At 41.7% G+C, this 24434-nt stretch overlaps 1 protein-coding gene across 1 annotated transcript; it reads right to left on the bottom strand.

The window, feature by feature from the left end:
• Positions 1-5144: 5144 nt before the first annotated feature.
• LOC145879956 (interferon gamma 1-like) lies at positions 5145-7157 on the bottom strand. The gene is made up of 4 exons (XM_082977235.1): positions 6827-7157; positions 6501-6575; positions 5817-6011; positions 5145-5261 (listed from the first exon to the last, which is right to left on the bottom strand). Exons 1-4 carry the CDS (start codon positions 6977-6979, stop codon positions 5145-5147), a joined length of 540 nt encoding a protein of 179 aa, XP_082833361.1. The 5' UTR covers positions 6980-7157.
• Positions 7158-24434: the final 17277 nt, after the last annotated feature.

Below are 24434 nucleotides of genomic sequence, written 5' to 3'. Positions count from 1 at the left end.
GGGAGATCTCCTTCCTAATGGGAGACCAACAGTAGGACAGAACAGGGAGATCTCCTTCCTAATGGGAGACCAACAGTAGGACAGAACAGGGAGATCTCCTTCATAATGGGAGACCAACAGTAGGACAGAACAGGGAGATCTCCTTCCTAATGGGAGGCCAACAGTAGGACAGAACAGGGAGATCTCCTTCCTAATGGGAGACCAACAGTAGAACAGAACAGGGAGATCTCCTTCCTAATGGGAGGCCAACAGTAGGACAGAACAGGGAGATCTCCTTCCTAATGGGAGGCCAACAGTAGAACAGAACAGGGAGATCTCCTTCCTAATGGGAGACCAACAGTAGGACAGAACAGGGAGATCTCCTTCCTAATGGGAGACCAACAGTAGGACAGAACAGGGAGATCTCCTTCCTAATGGGAGACCAACAGTAGAACAGAACAGGGAGATCTCCTTCCTAATGGGAGACCAACAGTAGGACAGAACAGGGAGATCTCCTTCCTAATGGGAGACCAACAGTAGGACAGAACAGGGAGATCTCCTTCCTAATGGGAGACCAACAGTAGGACAGAACAGGGAGATCTCCTTCCTAATGGGAGGCCAACAGTAGGACAGAACAGGGAGATCTCCTTCCTAATGGGAGACCAACAGTAGGACAGAACAGGGAGATCTCCTTCCTAATGGGAGACCAACAGTAGGACAGAACAGGGAGAACATTGGATGTTGATGAGTTAGAGATAAAATGTTTGACTAAAACCAAGAGGAGTTCCACACTTCCTGCCCAAGCAGGAAAGACTTGTCAGTGAGACTGAAATGAATCTGAAAATGATGACATCATCATAACAGTGCATTTCTAGGTAGGCCCATAGACACCAGACCTGGCTCAAACACTTCCACCTGAGGTGAGCTTTAGCTTAGATGTAGTTTAGAGTTCTATGGCTCTCTGTCTGTCTGTCTGTCTGTCTGTCTGTCTGTCTGTCTGTCTGTCTGTCTGTCTGTCTGTCTGTCTGTCTGTCTGTCTGTCTGTCTGTCTGTCTGTCTGTCTGTCTGTCTGTCTGTCTGTCTGTCTGTCTGTCTGTCTGTCTGTCTGTCTGTCTGTCTGTCTGTCTCTCTCTGTGTCTTAAGTCAAAGGCTTTGACTTGAGTTGACTTAACGAGACCACCTTGTATCTGACACTATCCAAGTCTTGGTCTTCTGTGTCTGTCTGACTGATGCTGATGCTGAGGTTAAGACAGACAAGTATTTATATAGTTGAGGCAGAGGCAGAAACGATAGAGGTGTGAGGTTGTGGGTTCTCTGACTGAGCGAGGTTTCCTTTAAATCACACACCAACACACGGCCACTCATTAACACCTTTCTTTTTGCAGCAGAGCATGGGGTCTTGGGTTGGAATCCCTAGGAAACAGGTAGTTTTGACACATTCTGGGGAAGTTCTTTGGTGATGCAATAAAGTTCAGGTTGGTATGCATGTCTGTTGACTTCTGTGTTGCTAGAGGACAGAGCCCTGTCTGTTGACTTCTGTGTTGCTAGAGGACAGAGCCCTGTCTGTTGACTTCTGTGTTGCTAGAGAACAGAGCCCTGTCTGTTGACTTCTGTGTTGCTAGAGGACAGAGCCCTGTCTGTTGACTTCTGTGTTGCTAGAGAACAGAGCCCTGTCTGTTGACTTCTCTGTTGCTAGAGGACAGAGCCCTGTCTGTTGACTTCTGTGTTGCTAGAGGACAGAGCCCTGTCTGTTGACTTCTGTGTTGCTAGAGGACAGAGCCCTGTCTGTTGACTTCTGTGTTGCTAGAGGACAGAGCCCTGTCTGTTGACTTCTGTGTTGCTAGAGGACAGAGCCCTGTCTGTTGACTTCTGTGTTGCTACAGTAGATGATAGTTGCTGGTTGCTAATGCTAGTACAGATAGATGCTGATGCTATCTTTCATTGACACCCAGGTTTTTTCAAAGGTGGGACAGTGGCATCACTTTCAAACAAATATTGATATTGAAAGAATGTGGTTTGATTTAACAAGAAACCACTTTTTCTTATTCAGGCTAGTTGCTAGTTTCTAGTGACACCCAGGCTTTTTCAGTTGTATCACTTTCACACAAATTGTAATGAATGTAGTATTTTTTAATGATCCTCTTCTACAATCATAAGTCCATGTTGACCCCTGTAACCTCCAATTGTCGTCTTCAGAGCTGCACTCTGTTGAAGGACACTCCCACATATAAATATACAACCCAGAGAAGCCAAGGCAGCATGACTCAGTGGTATATCCATCTCATCAATGATATTTGTGGGTGAATGTTTCAACTTTACACTGGAACTCAACAGATACAGTGGGGGGGAAAAGTATTCGATCCCCTGCTGATTTTGTACGTTTGCCCACTGACAAAGAAATTATCAGTCTATAATTTTATTAGCATGTTTATTTGAACAGTGAGAGACAGAATAACAACAACAAAAATCCAGAAAAACGCATGTCAAAATGTTATAAAATGATTTGCATTTAAATGAGGGAAATAAGTATTTGACCCCTCTGCAAAACATGACTTTGTACTTGGTGGCAAAACCCTTGTTGCCAATCACAGAGGTCAGACGTTTCTTGTAGTTGGCCACCAGGTTTGCACACATCTCAGGAGGGATTTTCTCCCACTCCTCTTTGCAGATCTTCTCCAAGTCATTAAGGTTTCGAGGCTGACGTTTGGCAACTCGAACCTTCAGCTCCCTCCACAGATTTTCTATGGGATTAAGGTCTGGAGACTGGCTAGGCCACTCCAGGACCTTAATGTGCTTCTTCTTGAGCCACTCCTTTGTTGCCTTGGTCGTGTGTTTTGGGTCATTGTCATGCTGGAATACCCATCCATGACCCATTTTCAATGACCTGGCTGAGGGAAGGAGGTTCTCACCCAAGATTTGACGGTACATGGCCCCGTCCATCGTCCCTTTGATGCGGTGAAGTTGTCCTGTCCCCTTAGCAAAAAAACACCCCCAAAGAATAATGTTTCCACCTCCATGTTTGACGGTGGGGATGGTGTTCTTGGGGTCATAGGCAGCATTCCTCCTCCTCCAAACACGGCGAGTTGAGTTGATGTCAAAGAGCTCCATTTGGTCTCATCTGACCACAACACTTTCACCAGTTGTCCTCTGAGTCATTCAGATGTTCATTGGCAGACTTCAGACGGGCTTGTATATGTATTCTTGAGCAGGGGGACCTTGAGGGGGCTGCAGGATTTCAGTCCTTCACGGCATAGTGTGTTACCAATTGTTTTCTTGGTGACTATGGTCCCAGCTGCCTTGAGATCATTGACAAGATCCTCCCGTGTAGTTCTGGGCTGATTCCTCACCGTTCTCATGATCATTGCAACTCCACGAGGTGAGATCTTGCATGGAGCCCCAGGCCGAGGGAGATTGACAGTTCTTTGGTGTTTCTTCCATTTGCGAATAATCACACCAAATGTTGTCACCTTCTCACCAAGCATCTTGGCGATGGTCTTGTAGCCCATTCCAGCCTTGCGTAGGTCTACAATCTCGTTTTTCTGGATATTTTTGTTGTTATTCTGTCTCTCACTGTTCAAATAAACCTACCATTAAAATTATAGACTGATCCTTTATTTGTCAGTGGGCAAACGTACAAAATCAGCAGGGGATCAAATACTTTTTTCCCCCACTGTACTTGTCAGTTTCCATGAGAGAGAAATGGTTCATCTCTAGTATTGATGGTGTCACTCTGTCACCTCAGAAAGGATGTGTATGTTATAATTATCTTTTTACATCAGCACATGTATCAATATGTGCTATTGTTTTGTTAAGCTACATGCTTGTGTGATTATTATGTCCTAAGGGACCGTGTATGTGACTAAGTGCTGAGCTGTGGCTAATTAGGGGGTAAACCTGTTGAGGCATGAAGAAGGCTGTTTCACAAACTAGAGTCACATAAGAAACCACTTGATACTGAAATACAATAACAAGAACTGAGCCTGTTGTCAATAGGCTCAGAGTGTACAGGAAGTGCGTCACGAGGCTGGGACCAGCCTGCACGCCAACGATAGGATGAGTAAGTTTAAACCACGCTCATCCTCCCTCTGACAGGCCAGCAGTGAGCGGGAACTATCTCTGTCAGAGTATTTAAGGAAGAACAAAGGATGTGTCGTTCAGTTCTCTGTATACCCTGCGAGGTTGTGCAGTGAGCCCGTATATACGAACATCATATTTTCCATTTGTACTATCATTCTATTTACTTAAAGATGAATTAAATAATCATTGCAAAACTAAGTTGCATGGTTTGTTTATATCCTAATACCAGATTCGATTGACGCAACCCAACAGACGACAAGTTGGGGTTTCTGTGTAGACCAGCCGCGCAACCCCAATACACGTCAGGTGGCAACACGGAAATGTGGGATCTGAATTAAAGGTTCCTACAACACACTCATCTCAGGACACAATCAAATGAATGGTCTGACCTTTACAGCTCCAGAACCACAATCTGAAATAATGTGACTCAGCATAATTTAATTCACATCAGGAAATAAACTGGATGCTTTCTACATCCATTATTAAAATGACCAAGAAATAGAAAATAACTAATTAAGACGAAGAGAATTAAGAAAGAACAGCACTTCAGTAACATAGAATCCTAATTGGAAAATGGATAAAAAACACATTTTTAAAAACCAGACTCAAGACATGTAACAGGATATATTTTCAGGTGAATTTATTCACAGGATATAAATACAGTACATATGATCCATTGATTGTGAACTATGATATCAAATCAAATAGTACCACATTAACACTGTTATAAGGACCAACGGAAATTCCCTTCATACAAAGTTGATAAATATTCACTACTATAAATACTAACATTATGTCATTGCACTTAAATTTAAAATAAATATGTTAAGTTATGTTTAAGTTAAATAAATAGCACCGTGAACAAGCATGGTGACCAGTAGGTGAGGAAGCTGTGAGGCAGTTGTTAAGTAAACGTTGGGTAAAGTGACTGTTACCCCTTTTATGAAGGTGTTCGGTTGCGTTTTTATTTCTGCAGGTTTTGCGCTTGAAGTGGATACCGGCAGTGAAATGACATCACACTTTCCTAATGTATTACAGTCTGTAGTCTCCTCTGTCTTCAATCAGTCAGTTGGTGGTTCTGTCTGGTCTCAGCCCTGTGTGTCGTTCTCGGCTGTCTGATGGAGACAGGTCCCCAGCTGGGAAGCTCTCTGGTAGACCTCTTTGAACTCGTTCACAGCCTTCCTCTGGACAACAGCATCATTGGTCTAAACAGAAGTCACAACATACATTTAGAGAGACGTCATCATCTTGACCTGACCAGTGGAGTGTCCACACTTGGAAGACGGCATTCAGACAACAATGGACTTTTTAAAAACTATGAGACACACAAGCACACATTTACTCACTCTCTCTCTCTCTCTCTCTCTCTCTCTCTCTCTCTCTCTCTCTCTCTCTCTCTCTCTCTCTCTCTCTCTCTCTCTCTCTCTCGCTCTCTCTCTCTCTCTCTCTCACACTCACTCTCTCTCTTGCTTTCTCTCACTCTCTCTCTCTCTCTCTCTGACACACTCTCTCTATCTCTCTCTCTCTCTCTGTCTCTGTCTCTCTCTCTCTCAATCTCTCTCACTCTCTCTCTCTCTCACTCTCTTTTTCTCTCACACACAATTATTTTTTTTTATACGGACTCATCCCAAATGGTACCACATTCCCTATATAGTCCAATGCCCACAGGGCTCTGGTTAAAAGTAGTGCACTATATAGGGAATAGGATGCCATTTGGGATGCAAACAGAATAAGTGAATATCTTAGTTTAGTCTTTTGACCTTAATGTCTGCCAGAGCCTGTATCTTCATCTTCAGTCTGTCCTGGTAGTAGCTCCTCTTCAGATCCTCCACCTTCCCACGGAGTCTGCTGAGGCCCTGCTTGACTTCCTCTGGATAGTTCTCCTTCAGCATGTTGGAGAAGATGTTTAGGTACACGTCCAGAGTGGCATTCAGGAGCAGCCACTGTTCATGCTTCTAATGGAGAGAAGACCACAAAAGGGGAGAGGAGAGACAGAGGGGAAAGGCACACCATTAACAATGAGTACATCCTCAGTACGTGACAGCAGACCTTGAGGTTGAATCTACAATAGTAGGGCTAGCAGGTTGACAGGGCCAGCAAGTTGAATCTACAACAGCAGGGCCAGCAGGTTGACAGGGCCACCAGGTTGAATCTACAATAGCAGGGCCAGCAGCTTAGCAGACATTGAATTTGATCTACAATAGCAGGGCCAGCAGGTTGAATCTACAATAGCAGGCCAGCAGGTTGACAGGGCCACCAGGTTGAATCTAAAATAGCAGGGCCAGCAGGTTGAATCTACAATAGCAGGGCCAGCAGGTAGAATCTACAATAGCAGGGCTAGCAGGTTGAATCTATAATCCCAGGGCCAGCAGGTTGAATCTAAAATAGCAGGGCCAGAGTTCAGTAACATTTGTTGAAAACGGAAATTAAGATGAGATATTTACCTCAAACTTGCCATCAAGCTCTATCATGAGGTTCCGGAAGGCAGGTTTGGCAAACAATTTGATGTTGTTCAGATCCTGAATAAAATGAGTACATTTGACTTTTAGCACACAGACTCAAGCAGAGTTTTAAGATCAATTTATCATATAGATCTTGTCTTTTTCTAAATGTGTACATCATGAAGTTGGAAAATACATTGTGGTATGTTTGTGGTATGTGGCCAAAGTAGTGCGCTATAAACTGAATAAGGTGCTATTTGGGACACATCCATGACCACGGACCAGAGAAATCAGTTTAAACAGGTTTAAGGCTTTCTATTGTAACTCACCAAAGGGCCTTTCAGGGTTTCGATGTCCTCCTCTATGATTCTGGACACGAAGCTGGGCCCATGGCCAGAGCCAGAGTGGTGGGGGCGTCCCAGAACCACAACAGAGCAGAATCCCAACCATACTACCACAACAAGATCCAGGGCTGAATTCATATTATTATCCTGGTTACAGCGGCTCACGTTCTTTCAATCCACAGAACAAAAGCCTCGTAAAATATATCAAAATATGCCCTTGAGAAGCCTTTCAAAGTCTTTGAGAAGTCTTTCAAGGAGTCCTTTTAGAGTTAAACTGTGGAGTCTATGTTGACTGTACCCGTCTGTAGATGGAGTGTCAATGTGAGTCAGTAATGGTGGCCTGGTGTCTCTCTGGGGTTTATTTATATGTGAGACAGAGAGCTGTGCAGCAGCAGAGTCTGCTGGAGAGAATGACGATGTTTAGAGGTTACGGAGGTTTTGGGGTTTGTGGGTTCCTCTTCTCGGTAGGTTTCCTTTAAATCAGAGGTGTTCTGCTCCTAAATGGGTGACTCTTCCTCAATACCCCCCCCCCCCCCCCCCCCCCAGCTACCCCTGATCAGGTCATTTTCAAGCGATTTTTTGGAAGGGCCACTACGGGGGTGGGGGAGCGGAGTGAGTCAGTTTGGTGAGTGACGTGAAGAATAAAAGCTGGTATCTCAAGGGAAAACCCTTTGAACCCTTTTTGTTCCAGGTAGAACCATTTTGAGTTCCATGTAAAATCCTTTAAAAGGTTCTACATGGATCTCAAAGGGTTGAAAAGAACCGAAGAACCCTTTTGGAAGCCTTTTTTCTAAGAGTGTAGATACTGTTGTCAGAGGTTGGTGATTAGGAGTATGCCAATCTGTCTTCTCAGCTAATGCCCTTGTCTTTTCCTGCTACCACTGGCTACTTTGTTGAGGGAAAATCTACTTGCTACGATTGTGATAGGTTGTTTTGTCACCTAGCTATCTTAATATGAATGCAATGATGTAAGTCTCTCTGGATAAGAGCGTCTGATAGATGACTGAAATGGAAAAAATGGAAAAGAAATTAAGTTTTATAAAAAATGATAAACGCTGTGACATTATGTTATATATGTTATATAATGTAATGCAATGTTTGCTATACAGTTGAAGTCGGAAGTTTACATACACCTTAGCCAAATACAATTAAACTCAGTTTTTTACAATTCCTGACATTTAATCCTAGTAAATATTCCCTGTTTCAGGTCAGTTAGGATCACCACTTTATTTTAAGAATGTGAAATGTCAGAATAATAGTAGAGAGAATTATTTCTTTCAGCTTTTATTTCTTTCATCACATTCCCAGTGGGTCAGAAGTTTACATACACACAATTAGTATTTGGTAGCATTGCCTTTAAATTGTTTAACTTGGGTCAAACGTTTCGGGGAGCCTTCCACAAGCTTCCCACAATAAGTTGGTTGGGCCAAACGGTTCTATTTTTGTTTCATCAGACCAGAAGACATTTCTCCAAAAAGTACGATCTTTGTCCCCATGTGCAGTTGCAAACTGTAGTCTGGCTTTTTTATGCCGGTTTTGGAGCAGTGGCTACTTCCTTGCTGAGCGGCCTTTCAGGTTATGTCGATATAGGACTCGCTTTACTGTGGATATAGATACTTTTGTACCTGTTTCCTCCAGCATCTTCACAAGGTCCTTTGCTGTTGTTCTGGGATTGATTTGCCCCTTTCGCACCAAAGTACATTCATCTCCAGGAGACAGAACGCGTCTCCTTCCTGAGCAGTATGATGGCTGCGTGGTCCCATGGTGTTTATACTTGTGTACTATTGTTTGTAGAGATGAACGTGGTACCTTCAGGCATTTGGAAATTGCTCCCAAGGATGAACCAGACTTGTGGAGGTCTACAATTTTTCTTCTGACATCTTTTGATTTTCCCATGATGTCAAGCAAAGAGGCACTGAGTTTGAAGGTAGGCCTTGAAATACATCCACAGGTACACCTCCAATTGACTCAAATGATGTTAATTAGCCTATCAAAAGCTTCTAAAGCCATTACTTCATTTTCTGGAATTTTATAAACTGTTTAAAGACACAGTCAACTTAGTGTATGTAAATTTCTGACCCATTGGATTTATGATACAGTGAATTATAAGTGTAATAATATGTCTGTAAACAATTGATGTAAAAATGATATGTCCTTACCGACTTGCCAAAACTATAGTTTGTTAAGAAGAAAATTGAGGAGTGGGTGAAAAACGAGTTTTAATGACTCCAACCCAAGTGTATCTAAACTTCCGACTTCAACTGTAATTATCTATGTTATATAATGTAATGTACTGTATGTTATCTATGTTATATAATGTAATGAACTGTATGTTATCTATGTTATATAATGTAATGTACTGTATGTTATCTATGTTATATAATTATCTATGTTATATAATTATCTATGTTATATAATTGTCTATGTCATATAATGTTATGTATTTTATCTAATCTATGTTATATAATGTAATGTATTGTATGTTATCTATGTTATATAATTTAATGTATTGTATGTTATCTATGTTATATAATGTAATGTATTGTATGTTATCTATGTTATATAATTATCTATGTTATATAATTATCTATGTTATATAATTGTCTATGTCATATAATGTTATGTATTTTATCTAATCTATGTTATATAATGTAATGTATTGTATGTTGTCTATGTTATATAATGTAATGTATTGTATGTTATCTATGTTATATTACATTATTTATCATAGATATATACCCCCTCCACTACCCAGAGACATGTCTAAATACCTACCACCTCCACTACCCAGAGACATGTCTAAATACCTACCACCTCCACTACCCAGACACATGTCTAAATACCTACCACCTCCTCTACCCAGAGACATGTCTAAATACCTACCACCTCCACTACCCAGAGACATGTCTAAATACCTACCACCTCCACTACCCAGACACATGTCTAAATACCTACCACCTCCACTACCCAGAGACATGTCTAATTACCTACCACCTCCAATACCCAACAATATCATGTCTAATTACCTACCACCTCCACTACCCAGAGACATGTATAATTACCTACCACCTCCACTACCCAACATTATCATGTCTAAATTACCTACCACCTCCACTACCCAGAGATATGTCTAAATACCTGCCACCTCCACTACCCATCATTATCATGTCTAAATTCCTACCACCTCCACTACCCAACGTTATCATGTCTAATTACCTACCACCTCCACTACCCAGAGACATGTCTAAATACCTACCACCTCCTCTACCCAAAGACATGTCTAATTACCTACCACCTCCACTACCCAGAGAAATGTCTAATTACCTACCACCTCCACTACCCAGAGACATGTCTAAATTCCTACCACCTCCTCAACCCAGACACATGTCTACATTTTTACCACCTCCACTATCCATCATTATCATGTCTAAATACCTACCACCTCCACTACCCAGAGACATGTCTAAATACCTACCACCTCCTCTACCCAAAGACATGTCTAATTACCTACCACCTCCACTACCCAGAGAAATGTCTAATTACCTACCACCTCCACTACCCAGAGACATGTCTAAATTCCTACCACCTCCTCAACCCAGACACATGTCTACATTTTTACCACCTCCACTATCCATCATTATCATGTCTAAATACCTACCACCTCCACTACCAGAGACATGTCTAAATACCTACCACCTCCATTACCCAGAGACATGTCTAATTACCTACCACCTCCACTACCCAACATTATCATGTCTAAATACCTACCACCTCCATTACCCAGAGACATGTATAATTACCTACCACCTCCACTACCCAACATTATCATGTCTATTTACATACCACCTCCAATACCCAGAGACATGTCTAAATACCTACCACCTCCACTACCCAGACACATGTCTAATTACCTACCACCTCCACTACCCAGAGACATGTCTAAATACCTACCACCTCCTCTACCCAGACACATGTCTAAATACCTGCCACCTCCACTACCCATCATTATCATGTCTAAATTCCTACCACCTCCACCACGCAACATGATCATGTCTAATTACCTACCACCTCCACTACCCAGAGACATGTCTAAATACCTACCACCTCCACTACCCAGAGACATGTCTAAATACCTACCCTCTCCACTACCCAGAGACATGTCTAATTACCTACCACCTCCACTACCCAGAAACATGTCTAAATACCGACCACCTCCACTACCCAACATGATCATGTCTAATTACCTACCACCTCCACCGCCCAGAGACATGTCTAAATACCTACCACCTCCTCTACCCAGAGACATGTCTAAATACCTACCACCTCCACTACCCAGATACATGTCTAAGTACCTACCACCTCCTCTACCCAGAGACATGTCTAAATACCTACCACCTCCTCTACCCAGAGGCATGTCTACATTTTTACCACCTCCACTACCCAGAGACATGTCTAAATACCTACCACCTCCACTACCCAGAGACATGTATAAATACCTACCACCTCCAATACCCTGAGATATGTCTAAATAACTACCACCTCCACTACCCAGAGACATGTCTAATTACCCACCACCTCCTCTACCCAGAGACATGTCTAAATACCTACCACCTCCTCTACCCAGAGACATGTCTAAATACCTACCACCTCCACTACCCAGAGACATGTATAATTACCTACCACCTCCACTACCCAGAGACATGTCTAAATACCTACCACCTCCTCTACCCAGAGACATGTCTAAATACCTACCACCTCCACTACCCAGAGACATGTCTAAATACCTACCACCTCCACTACCCAGAGACATGTCTAATTACCTACCACCTCCACTACCCAGAGACATGTCTAAATACCTACCACCTCCATTACCCAGAGACATGTCTAAATACCTACCACCTCCTCTACCCAGAGACATGTCTAATTACCTACCACCTCCACTACCCAGAGACATGTCTAAATACCTACCACCTCCACTACCCAGAGACATGTCTAAATACCTACCACCTCCACTACCCAGAGACATGTCTAAATACCTACCACCTCCTCTACCCAGAGACATGTCTAAATACCTACCACCTCCACTACCCAGAGACATGTCTAATTACCTACCACCTCCACTACCGAGAGACATGTCAAAATACCCACCACCTCCTCTACCCAGAGACATGTCTAAATACCTACCACCTCCTATACCCAGAGACATGTCTAAATACCTACCACCTCCACTACCCAGAGACATGTCTAATTACCTACCACCTCCACTACCCAGAGACATGTCTAAATACCTACCACCTCCACTACCCAGAGATATGTCTAATTACCTACCACCTCCACTACCCAACATTATCATGTCTAATTACCTACCACCTCCTCTACCCAGAGACATGTCTAATTACCTACCATCTCCACTACCCAGAGACATGTCTAAATACCTACCACCTCCACTACCCAGAGACATGTCTAATTACCTACCACCTCCATTACCCAGAGACATGTCTAATTACCTACCACCTCCATTACCCAGAGACATGTCTAATTACCTACCACCTCCACTACCGAGAGACATGTCTAATTACCTACCACCTCCTCTACCCAGAGACATGTCTAAATACCTACCACCTCCTCTACCCAGAGACATGTCTAAATACCTACCACCTCCACTACCCAGAGACATGTCTAAATACCTACCACCTCCACTACCCAACATTATCGTGTCCTAGTCAGAAACGTGATGCAGTACGTGACCTGCCGTAAACAATACGTTGATCTCCTCATACCTGTATGTATTTTTGTCAATATTTGTGTCAATAGTTCACTACAGTTTATCAGCATCACACTGGCTGCCTTTAGACTGTTTTGGTTTCTATTCAAAATGAGAGACGTCGTACACAGAGAAACTAGGTATGAGAACATTTTGTAGCTAATCCTAATCCTATGCTGATAACATGGAGTAGGAACCACTAGTAACCAGCTGTGGTTAATCATATAGATAATGTTGATGATGTGGAGTAGGAACTACTAGTAACCAGCTGTGGTTAATCCTATAGATAATGCTGATGACGTGGAGTAGGAACCAATAGTAACCAGCTATGGTTAATCCTATAGATAATGTTGATAACATGGAGTAGGAACTACTAGCGACCAGCTGTGGTTTATCCTATAGATAATGCTGATTATGTGGAGTAGGAACTACTAGTAACCAGCTGTGGTTAATCCTATAGATAATGCTGATTATGTGGAGTAGGAACTACTAGTAACCAGCTGTGGTTAGTCCTAAATATAATGCTGATGATGTGGAGTAGGAACTACTAGTAACCAGCTATGGTTAATCCTATAGATATTGCTGATGATGTGGAGTAGGAACTACTAGCAACCAGCTGTGGTTAATCCTATAGATAATGTTGATAACATGGAGTAGGAACTACTAGTAACTAGCTGTGGTTAATCCTATAGATAATGCTGAAGACGTGGAGTAGGAACTACTAGTAACCAGCTGTGGTTAATCCTATAGATAATGCTGATAACATGGAGTAGGAACTACTAGTAACCAGCTGTGATTAATCCTATAGATAATGCTGAGGACGTGGAGTAGGAACTACTAGTAACCAGCTATGGTTAATACTATAGATAATGCTGATGATGTGGTGTAGGAACTACTAGTAACCAGCTGTGGTTAATCCTATAGATAATGCTGATGACATGGAGTTGGAACTACTAGTAACCAGCTGTGGTAAGTCCTATAGATAATGCTGAAGATGTGGAGTAGGGACTACTAGTAACCAGCTATGGTTAATCCTATAGATAATGCTGATGATGTGGAGTAGGAACTACTAGTAACCAGCTGTGGTTAATCCTATAGATAATGCTGATGATGTGGAGTAGGAACTACTAGAAACCAGCTGTGGTTAGTCCTATAGATAATGCTGATGACATGGAGTTGGAACTACTAGTAACCAGCTGTGGTTAATCCTATAGATAATGCTGACGATGTGGAGTAGGAACTACTTCTAACCAGCTGTGGTTAATCCTATAGATAATGCTGGTGACATGGAGTAGGAACTACAAGTAACCAGCTGTGGTTAATCCTATAGATAATGCTGCTGACGTGGAGTAGGAACTACTAGTAACCAGCTGTGTTTAATCCTATAGATAATGCTGCTGACGTGGAGTAGGAACTACTAGTAACCAGCTGTGGTTAGTCCTATAGATAATGCTGATGACATGGAGAAGGCACTACTAGTAACCAGCTGTGGTTAATCCTATAGGTAATGCTGATGATGTGGAGTAGGAACTACTAGTAACCAGCTGTGGTTAATCCTATAGATAATGCTGATGATGTGGAGTAGGAACTACTAGTAACCAGCTGTGGTTAATCCTATAGATAATGCTAATGATGTGGAGTAGGAACTACTAGTAACCAGCTGCGGTTAGTCCTATAGATAATGCTGATGACATGGAGTAGGAACTACTAGTAACCAGCTGTGGTTAATCCTATAGATAATGCTGTTGATGTGGAGTAGGAACTACTTCTAACCAGCTGTGGTTAATCCTATAGATAATGCTGATGACATGGAGTAGGAACTACTAGTAACCAGCTGTGGTTAATCCTATAGATAATGCTGCTGACGTGGAGTAGGAACTACTAGTAACCAGCTGTGCTTAGTCCTATAGATAATACTGATGACATGGAGAAGGCACTACTAGTAACCAGCTGTGGTTAATCCTATAGATAATGCTGATGATGTGGAGTAGGAACTACTAGTAACCAGCTGTGGTTAATCCTATAGATAATGCTGATGATGTGGAGTAGGAACTACTAGTAACCAGCTGTGGTTAATCCTATAGATAATGCTGATGATGTGGAGTAGGAACTACTAGTAACCAGCTGTGGTTAATCCTATAGATAATGCTGATGATGTGGAGTAGGAACTACTTGTAACCAGCTGTGGTTAATCCTATAGATAATGCTGCTGACGTGGAGTAGGAACTACTAGTAACCAGCTGTGGTTAGTCCTATAGATAATGCTGATGACATGGAGAAGGCACTACTAGTAACCAGCTGTGGTTAATCCTATAGATAATGCTGACGATGTGGAGTAGGAACTACTAGTAACCAGCTGTGGTTAATCATATAGATAATGCTAACGATGTGGAGTAGGAACTACTAGTAACCAGCTGTGGTTAGTCCTATAGATAATGCTGATGACATGGAGTAGGAACTACTAGTAACCAGCTGTGGTTAATCCTATAGATAATGCTGGTGATGTGGAGTAGGAACTACTTCTAACCAGCTGTGGTTAATCCTATAGATAATGCTGATGACATGGAGTAGGAACTACTAGTAACCAGCTGTGGTTAATCCTATAGATAATGCTGCTGACGTGGAGTAGGAACTAATAGTAACAACCTGTGGTTAATCCTATAGATAATGCTGATGATGTGGAGTAGGAACTACTAGTAACCAGCTGTGGTTAATCCTAAAGATAATGCTGATGATGTGGAGTAGGAACTACTAGTAACCAGCTGTGGTTAATCCTATAGATAATGCTGCTGACGTGGAGTAGGAACTACTAGTAACCAGCTGTGGTTAATCCTATAGATAATGCTGATGATGTGGAGTAGGAACTACTTCTAACCAGCTGTGGTTAATCCTATAGATAATGCTGATGACATGGAGTAGGAACTACTAGTAACCAGCTGTGGTTAGTCCTATAGATAATGCTGATGACATGGAGAAGGCACTACTAGTAACCAGCTGTGGTTAATCCTCTAGATAATGCTGATGATGTGGAGTAGGAACTACTAGTAACCAGCTGTGGTTAATCCTATAGATAATGCTGATGATGTGGAGTAGGAACTACTAGTAACCAGCTGTGGTTAATCCTATAGATAATGCTAACGATGTGGAGTAGGAACTACTAGTAACCAGCTGTGGTTAGTCCTATAGATAATGCTGATGACATGGAGTAGGAACTACTAGTAACCAGCTGTGGTTAATCCTATAGATAATGCTGATGATGTGGAGTAGGAACTACTTCTAACCAGCTGTGGTTAATCCTATAGATAATGCTGATGACATGGAGTAGGAACTACTAGTAACCAGCTGTGGTTAATTCTATAGATAATGCTGATGACGTGGAGTAGGAACTAATAGTAACCACCTGTGGTTAATCCTATAGATAATGCTGCTGACGTGGAGTAGGAACTACTAGTAACCAGCTGTGGTTAGTCCTATAGATAATGCTGATGATGTGGAGTAGGAACTACTAGTAACCAGCTGTGGTTAATCCTATAGATAATGCTGATGATGTGGAGTAGGAACTACTAGTAACCAGCTGTGGTTAATCCTATAGATAATGCTAACGATGTGGAGTAGGATCTACTAGTAACCAGCTGTGGTTAGTCCTATAGATAATGCTGATGACATGGAGTAGGAACTACTAGTAACCAGCTGTGGTTAATCCTATAGATAATGCTGATGATGTGGAGTAGGAACTACTTCTAACCAGCTGTGGTTAATCCTATAGATAATGCTGATGACATGGAGTAGGAACTACTAGTAACCAGCTGTGGTTAATCCTATAGATAATGCTGCTGACGTGGAGTAGGAACTAATAGTAACCACCTGTGGTTAATCCTATAGATAATGCTGCTGACGTGGAGTAGGAACTACTAGTAACCAGCTGTGGTTAGTCCTATAGATAATGCTGCTGATATGGAGAAGGCACTACTAGTAACCAGCTGTGGTTAATCCTATAGATAATGCTGATTATGTGGAGTAGGATCTACTAGTAACCAGCTGTGGTTAATCCTATAGATAATGCTGATGATGTGGAGTAGGAACTACTAGTAACCAGCTGTGGTTAATCCTATAGATAATGCTGATGATGTGGAGTAGGAACTACTAGTAACCAGCTGTGGTTAATCCTATAGATAATGCTGCTGACGTGGAGTAGGAACTACTAGTAACCAGCTGTGGTTAGTCCTATAGATAATGCTGAGATATGGAGAAGGCACTACTAGTAACCAGCTGTGGTTAGTCGTATAGATAATGCTGATGACATGGAGTAGGAACTACTAGTAACCGGCTGTGGTTAATCCTATAGATAATGCTGATGATGTGGAGTAGGAACTACTTCTAACCAGCTGTGGTTAATCCTATAGATAATGCTGATGACATGGAGTAGGAACTAATAGTAACCACCTGTGGTTAATCCTATAGATAATGCTGCTGACGTGGAGTAGGAACTACTAGTAACCAGCTGTGGTTAGTCCTATAGATAATGCTGATGATGTGGAGTAGGAACTAATAGTAACCACCTGTGGTTAATCCTATAGATAATGCTGCTGACGTGGAGTAGGAACTACTAGTAACCAGCTGTGGTTAGTCCTATAGATAATGCTGATGATGTGGAGTAGGAACTACTAGTAACCAGCTGTGGTTAATCCTATAGATAATGCTGATGATGTGGAGTAGGAACTACTAGTAACCAGCTGTGGTTAATCCTATAGATAATGCTAACGATGTGGAGTAGGATCTACTAGTAACCAGCTGTGGTTAGTCCTATAGATAATGCTGATGACATGGAGTAGGAACTACTAGTAACCAGCTGTGGTTAATCCTATAGATAATGCAGATGATGTGGAGTAGGAACTACTTCTAACCAGCTGTGGTTAATCCTATAGATAATGCTGATGACATGGAGTAGGAACTACTAGTAACCAGCTGTGGTTAATCCTATAGATAATGCTGCTGACGTGGAGTAGGAACTAATAGTAACCACCTGTGGTTAATCCTATAGATAATGCTGCTGACGTGGAGTAGGAACTACTAGTAACCAGCTGTGGTTAGTCCTATAGATAATGCTGCTGATATGGAGAAGGCACTACTAGTAACCAGCTGTGGTTAATCCTATAGATAATGCTGATGATGTGGAGTAGGAACTACTAGTAACCAGCTGTGGTTAATCCTATAGATAATGCTGATGATGTGGAGTAGGAACTACTAGTAACCAGCTGTGGTTAATCCTATAGATAATGCTGATGATGTGGAGTAGGAACTACTAGTAACCAGCTGTGGTTAGTCCTATAGATAATGCTGCTGACGTGGAGTAGGAACTACTAGTAACCAGCTGTGGTTAGTCCTATAGATAATGCTGAGATATGGAGAAGGCACTACTAGTAACCAGCTGTGGTTAGTCGTATAGATAATGCTGATGACATGGAGTAGGAACTACTAGTAACCAGCTGTGGTTAATCCTATAGATAATGCTGATGATGTGGAGTAGGAACTACTTCTAACCAGCTGTGGTTAATCCTATAGATAATGCTGATGACATGGAGTAGGAACTACTAGTAACCAGCTGTGGTTAATTCTATAGATAATGCTGCTGACGTGGAGTAGGAACTAATAGTAACCACCTGTGGTTAATCCTATAGATAATGCTGCTGACGTGGAGTAGGAACTACTAGTAACCAGCTGTGGTTAGTCCTATAGATAATGCTGATGATGTGGAGTAGGAACTACTAGTAACCAGCTGTGGTTAATCCTATAGATAATGCTGATGATGTGGAGTAGGAACTACTAGTAACCAGCTGTGGTTAATCCTATAGATAATGCTAACGATGTGGAGTAGGATCTACTAGTAACCAGCTGTGGTTAGTCCTATAGATAATGCTGATGACATGGAGTAGGAACTACTAGTAACCAGCTGTGGTTAATCCTATAGATAATGCAGATGATGTGGAGTAGGAACTACTTCTAACCAGCTGTGGTTAATCCTATAGATAATGCTGATGACATGGAGTAGGAACTACTAGTAACCAGCTGTGGTTAATCCTATAGATAATGCTGCTGACGTGGAGTAGGAACTAATAGTAACCACCTGTCGTTAATCCTATAGATAATGCTGCTGACGTGGAGTAGGAACTACTAGTAACCAGCTGTGGTTAGTCCTATAGATAATGCTGCTGATATGGAGAAGGCACTACTAGTAACCAGCTGTGGTTAATCCTATAGATAATGCTGATGATGTGGAGTAGGATCTACTAGTAACCAGCTGTGGTTAATCCTATAGATAATGCTGATGATGTGGAGTAGGAACTACTAGTAACCAGCTGTGGTTAATCCTATAGATAATGCTGATGATGTGGAGTAGGAACTACTAGTAACCAGCTGTGGTTAATCCTATAGATAATGCTGCTGACGTGGAGTAGGAACTACTAGTAACCAGCTGTGGTTAGTCCTATAGATAATGCTGAGATATGGAGAAGGCACTACTAGTAACCAGCTGTGGTTAATCCTATAGATAATGCTGATGATGTGGAGTAGGAACTACTAGTAACCAGCTGTGGTTAGTCCTATAGATAATGCTGATGACATGGAGTAGGAACTACTAGTAACCAGCTGTGGTTAATCCTATAGATAATGCTGATGATGTGGAGTAGGAACTACTTCTAACCAGCTGTGGTTAATCCTATAGATAATGCTGATGACATGGAGTAGGAACTACTAGTAACCAGCTGTGGTTAATCCTATAGATAATGCTGCTGACGTGGAGTAGGAACTAATAGTAACAACCTGTGGTTAATCCTATAGATAATGCTGATGATGTGGAGTAGAAACTACTAGTAACCAGCTGTGGTTAATCCTAAAGATAATGCTGATGATGTGGAGTAGGAACTACTAGTAACCAGCTGTGGTTAATCCTATAGATAATGCTGCTGACGTGGAGTAGAAACTACTAGTAACCAGCTGTGGTTAATCCTATAGATAATGCTGATGATGTGGAGTAGGAACTACTTCTAACCAGCTGTGGTTAATCCTATAGATAATGCTGATGACATGGAGTAGGAACTACTAGTAACCAGCTGTGGTTAGTCCTATAGATAATGCTGATGACATGGAGAAGGCACTACTAGTAACCAGCTGTGGTTAATCCTCTAGATAATGCTGATGATGTGGAGTAGGAACTACTAGTAACCAGCTGTGGTTAATCCTATAGATAATGCTGATGATGTGGAGTAGGAACTACTAGTAACCAGCTGTGGTTAATCCTATAGATAATGCTAACGATGTGGAGTAGGAACTACTAGTAACCAGCTGTGGTTAGTCCTATAGATAATGCTGCTGACGTGGAGTAGGAACTAATAGTAACAACCTGTGGTTAATCCTATAGATAATGCTGATGATGTGGAGTAGAAACTACTAGTAACCAGCTGTGGTTAATCCTAAAGATAATGCTGATGATGTGGAGTAGGAACTACTAGTAACCAGCTGTGGTTAATCCTATAGATAATGCTGCTGACGTGGAGTAGGAACTACTAGTAACCAGCTGTGGTTAATCCTATAGATAATGCTGATGATGTGGAGTAGGAACTACTTCTAACCAGCTGTGGTTAATCCTATAGATAATGCTGATGACATGGAGTAGGAACTACTAGTAACCAGCTGTGGTTAGTCCTATAGATAATGCTGATGACATGGAGAAGGCACTACTAGTAACCAGCTGTGGTTAATCCTCTAGATAATGCTGATGATGTGGAGTAGGAACTACTAGTAACCAGCTGTGGTTAATCCTATAGATAATGCTGATGATGTGGAGTAGGAACTACTAGTAACCAGCTGTGGTTAATCCTATAGATAATGCTAACGATGTGGAGTAGGAACTACTAGTAACCAGCTGTGGTTAGTCCTATAGATAATGCTGATGACATGGAGTAGGAACTACTAGTAACCAGCTGTGGTTAATCCTATAGATAATGCTGATGATGTGGAGTAGGAACTACTTCTAACCAGCTGTGGTTAATCCTATAGATAATGCTGATGACATGGAGTAGGAACTACTAGTAACCAGCTGTGGTTAATTCTATAGATAATGCTGCTGACGTGGAGTAGGAACTAATAGTAACCACCTGTGGTTAATCCTATAGATAATGCTGCTGACGTGGAGTAGGAACTACTAGTAACCAGCTGTGGTTAGTCCTATAGATAATGCTGATGATGTGGAGTAGGAACTACTAGTAACCAGCTGTGGTTAATCCTATAGATAATGCTGATGATGTGGAGTAGGAACTACTAGTAACCAGCTGTGGTTAATCCTATAGGTAATGCTAACGATGTGGAGTAGGATCTACTAGTAACCAGCTGTGGTTAGTCCTATAGATAATGCTGATGACATGGAGTAGGAACTACTAGTAACCAGCTGTGATTAATCCTATAGATAATGCAGATGATGTGGAGTAGGAACTACTTCTAACCAGCTGTGGTTAATCCTATAGATAATGCTGATGACATGGAGTAGGAACTACTAGTAACCAGCTGTGGTTAATCCTATAGATAATGCTGCTGACGTGGAGTAGGAACTAATAGTAACCACCTGTGGTTAATCCTATAGATAATGCTGCTGACGTGGAGTAGGAACTACTAGTAACCAGCTGTGGTTAGTCCTATAGATAATGCTGCTGATATGGAGAAGGCACTACTAGTAACCAGCTGTGGTTAATCCTATAGATAATGCTGATGATGTGGAGTAGGATCTACTAGTAACCAGCTGTGGTTAATCCTATAGATAATGCTGATGATGTGGAGTAGGAACTACTAGTAACCAGCTGTGGTTAATCCTATAGATAATGCTGATGATGTGGAGTAGGAACTACTAGTAACCAGCTGTGGTTAATCCTATAGATAATGCTGCTGACGTGGAGTAGGAACTACTAGTAACCAGCTGTGGTTAGTCCTATAGATAATGCTGAGATATGGAGAAGGCACTACTAGTAACCAGCTGTGGTTAATCCTATAGATAATGCTGATGATGTGGAGTAGGAACTACTAGTAACCAGCTGTGGTTAGTCCTATAGATAATGCTGATGACATGGAGTAGGAACTACTAGTAACCAGCTGTGGTTAATCCTATAGATAATGCTGATGATGTGGAGTAGGAACTACTTCTAACCAGCTGTGGTTAATCCTATAGATAATGCTGATGACATGGAGTAGGAACTACTAGTAACCAGCTGTGGTTAATCCTATAGATAATGCTGCTGACGTGGAGTAGGAACTAATAGTAACAACCTGTGGTTAATCCTATAGATAATGCTGATGATGTGGAGTAGAAACTACTAGTAACCAGCTGTGGTTAATCCTAAAGATAATGCTGATGATGTGGAGTAGGAACTACTAGTAACCAGCTGTGGTTAATCCTATAGATAATGCTGCTGACGTGGAGTAGGAACTACTAGTAACCAGCTGTGGTTAATCCTATAGATAATGCTGATGATGTGGAGTAGGAACTACTTCTAACCAGCTGTGGTTAATCCTATAGATAATGCTGATGACATGGAGTAGGAACTACTAGTAACCAGCTGTGGTTAGTCCTATAGATAATGCTGATGACATGGAGAAGGCACTACTAGTAACCAGCTGTGGTTAATCCTCTAGATAATGCTGATGATGTGGAGTAAGAACTACTAGTAACCAGCTGTGGTTAATCCTATAGATAATGCTGATGATGTGGAGTAGGAACTACTAGTAACCAGCTGTGGTTAATCCTATAGATAATGCTAACGATGTGGAGTAGGAACTACTAGTAACCAGCTGTGGTTAGTCCTATAGATAATGCTGATGACATGGAGTAGGAACTACTAGTAACCAGCTGTGGTTAATCCTATAGATAATGCTGATGATGTGGAGTAGGAACTACTTCTAACCAGCTGTGGTTAATCCTATAGATAATGCTGATGACATGGAGTAGGAACTACTAGTAACCAGCTGTGGTTAATCCTATAGATAATGCTGCTGACGTGGAGTAGGAACTAATAGTAACCAGCTGTGGTTAATCCTCTAGATAATGCTGATGATGTGGAGTAGGAACTACTAGTAACCAGCTGTGGTTAATCCTATAGATAATGCTGATGATGTGGAGTAGGAACTACTAGTAACCAGCTGTGGTTAATCCTATAGATAATGCTAACGATGTGGAGTAGGAACTACTAGTAACCAGCTGTGGTTAGTCCTATAGATAATGCTGCTGACGTGGAGTAGGAACTAATAGTAACAACCTGTGGTTAATCCTATAGATAATGCTGATGATGTGGAGTAGAAACTACTAGTAACCAGCTGTGGTTAATCCTAAAGATAATGCTGATGATGTGGAGTAGGAACTACTAGTAACCAGCTGTGGTTAATCCTATAGATAATGCTGCTGACGTGGAGTAGGAACTACTAGTAACCAGCTGTGGTTAATCCTATAGATAATGCTGATGATGTGGAGTAGGAACTACTTCTAACCAGCTGTGGTTAATCCTATAGATAATGCTGATGACATGGAGTAGGAACTACTAGTAACCAGCTGTGGTTAATTCTATAGATAATGCTGCTGACGTGGAGTAGGAACTAATAGTAACCACCTGTGGTTAATCCTATAGATAATGCTGCTGACGTGGAGTAGGAACTACTAGTAACCAGCTGTGGTTAGTCCTATAGATAATGCTGATGATGTGGAGTAGGAACTACTAGTAACCAGCTGTGGTTAATCCTATAGATAATGCTGATGATGTGGAGTAGGAACTACTAGTAACCAGCTGTGGTTAATCCTATAGATAATGCTAACGATGTGGAGTAGGATCTACTAGTAACCAGCTGTGGTTAGTCCTATAGATAATGCTGATGACATGGAGTAGGAACTACTAGTAACCAGCTGTGGTTAATCCTATAGATAATGCAGATGATGTGGAGTAGGAACTACTTCTAACCAGCTGTGGTTAATCCTATAGATAATGCTGATGACATGGAGTAGGAACTACTAGTAACCAGCTGTGGTTAATCCTATAGATAATGCTGCTGACGTGGAGTAGGAACTAATAGTAACCACCTGTCGTTAATCCTATAGATAATGCTGCTGACGTGGAGTAGGAACTACTAGTAACCAGCTGTGGTTAGTCCTATAGATAATGCTGCTGATATGGAGAAGGCACTACTAGTAACCAGCTGTGGTTAATCCTATAGATAATGCTGATGATGTGGAGTAGGATCTACTAGTAACCAGCTGTGGTTAATCCTATAGATAATGCTGATGATGTGGAGTAGGAACTACTAGTAACCAGCTGTGGTTAATCCTATAGATAATGCTGATGATGTGGAGTAGGAACTACTAGTAACCAGCTGTGGTTAATCCTATAGATAATGCTGCTGACGTGGAGTAGGAACTACTAGTAACCAGCTGTGGTTAGTCCTATAGATAATGCTGAGATATGGAGAAGGCACTACTAGTAACCAGCTGTGGTTAATCCTATAGATAATGCTGATGATGTGGAGTAGGAACTACTAGTAACCAGCTGTGGTTAGTCCTATAGATAATGCTGATGACATGGAGTAGGAACTACTAGTAACCAGCTGTGGTTAATCCTATAGATAATGCTGATGATGTGGAGTAGGAACTACTTCTAACCAGCTGTGGTTAATCCTATAGATAATGCTGATGACATGGAGTAGGAACTACTAGTAACCAGCTGTGGTTAATCCTATAGATAATGCTGCTGACGTGGAGTAGGAACTAATAGTAACAACCTGTGGTTAATCCTATAGATAATG

This window comes from Salmo salar, chromosome 07 (genome assembly GCF_965601325.2).
Source record: "Salmo salar chromosome 07, fSalSal1, whole genome shotgun sequence".
NCBI lineage: Eukaryota > Metazoa > Chordata > Actinopteri > Salmoniformes > Salmonidae > Salmo > Salmo salar.
The sequence above is the reverse complement of the archived record's forward strand: the minus strand, read 5'-3'. Positions and strand labels throughout refer to the sequence as shown.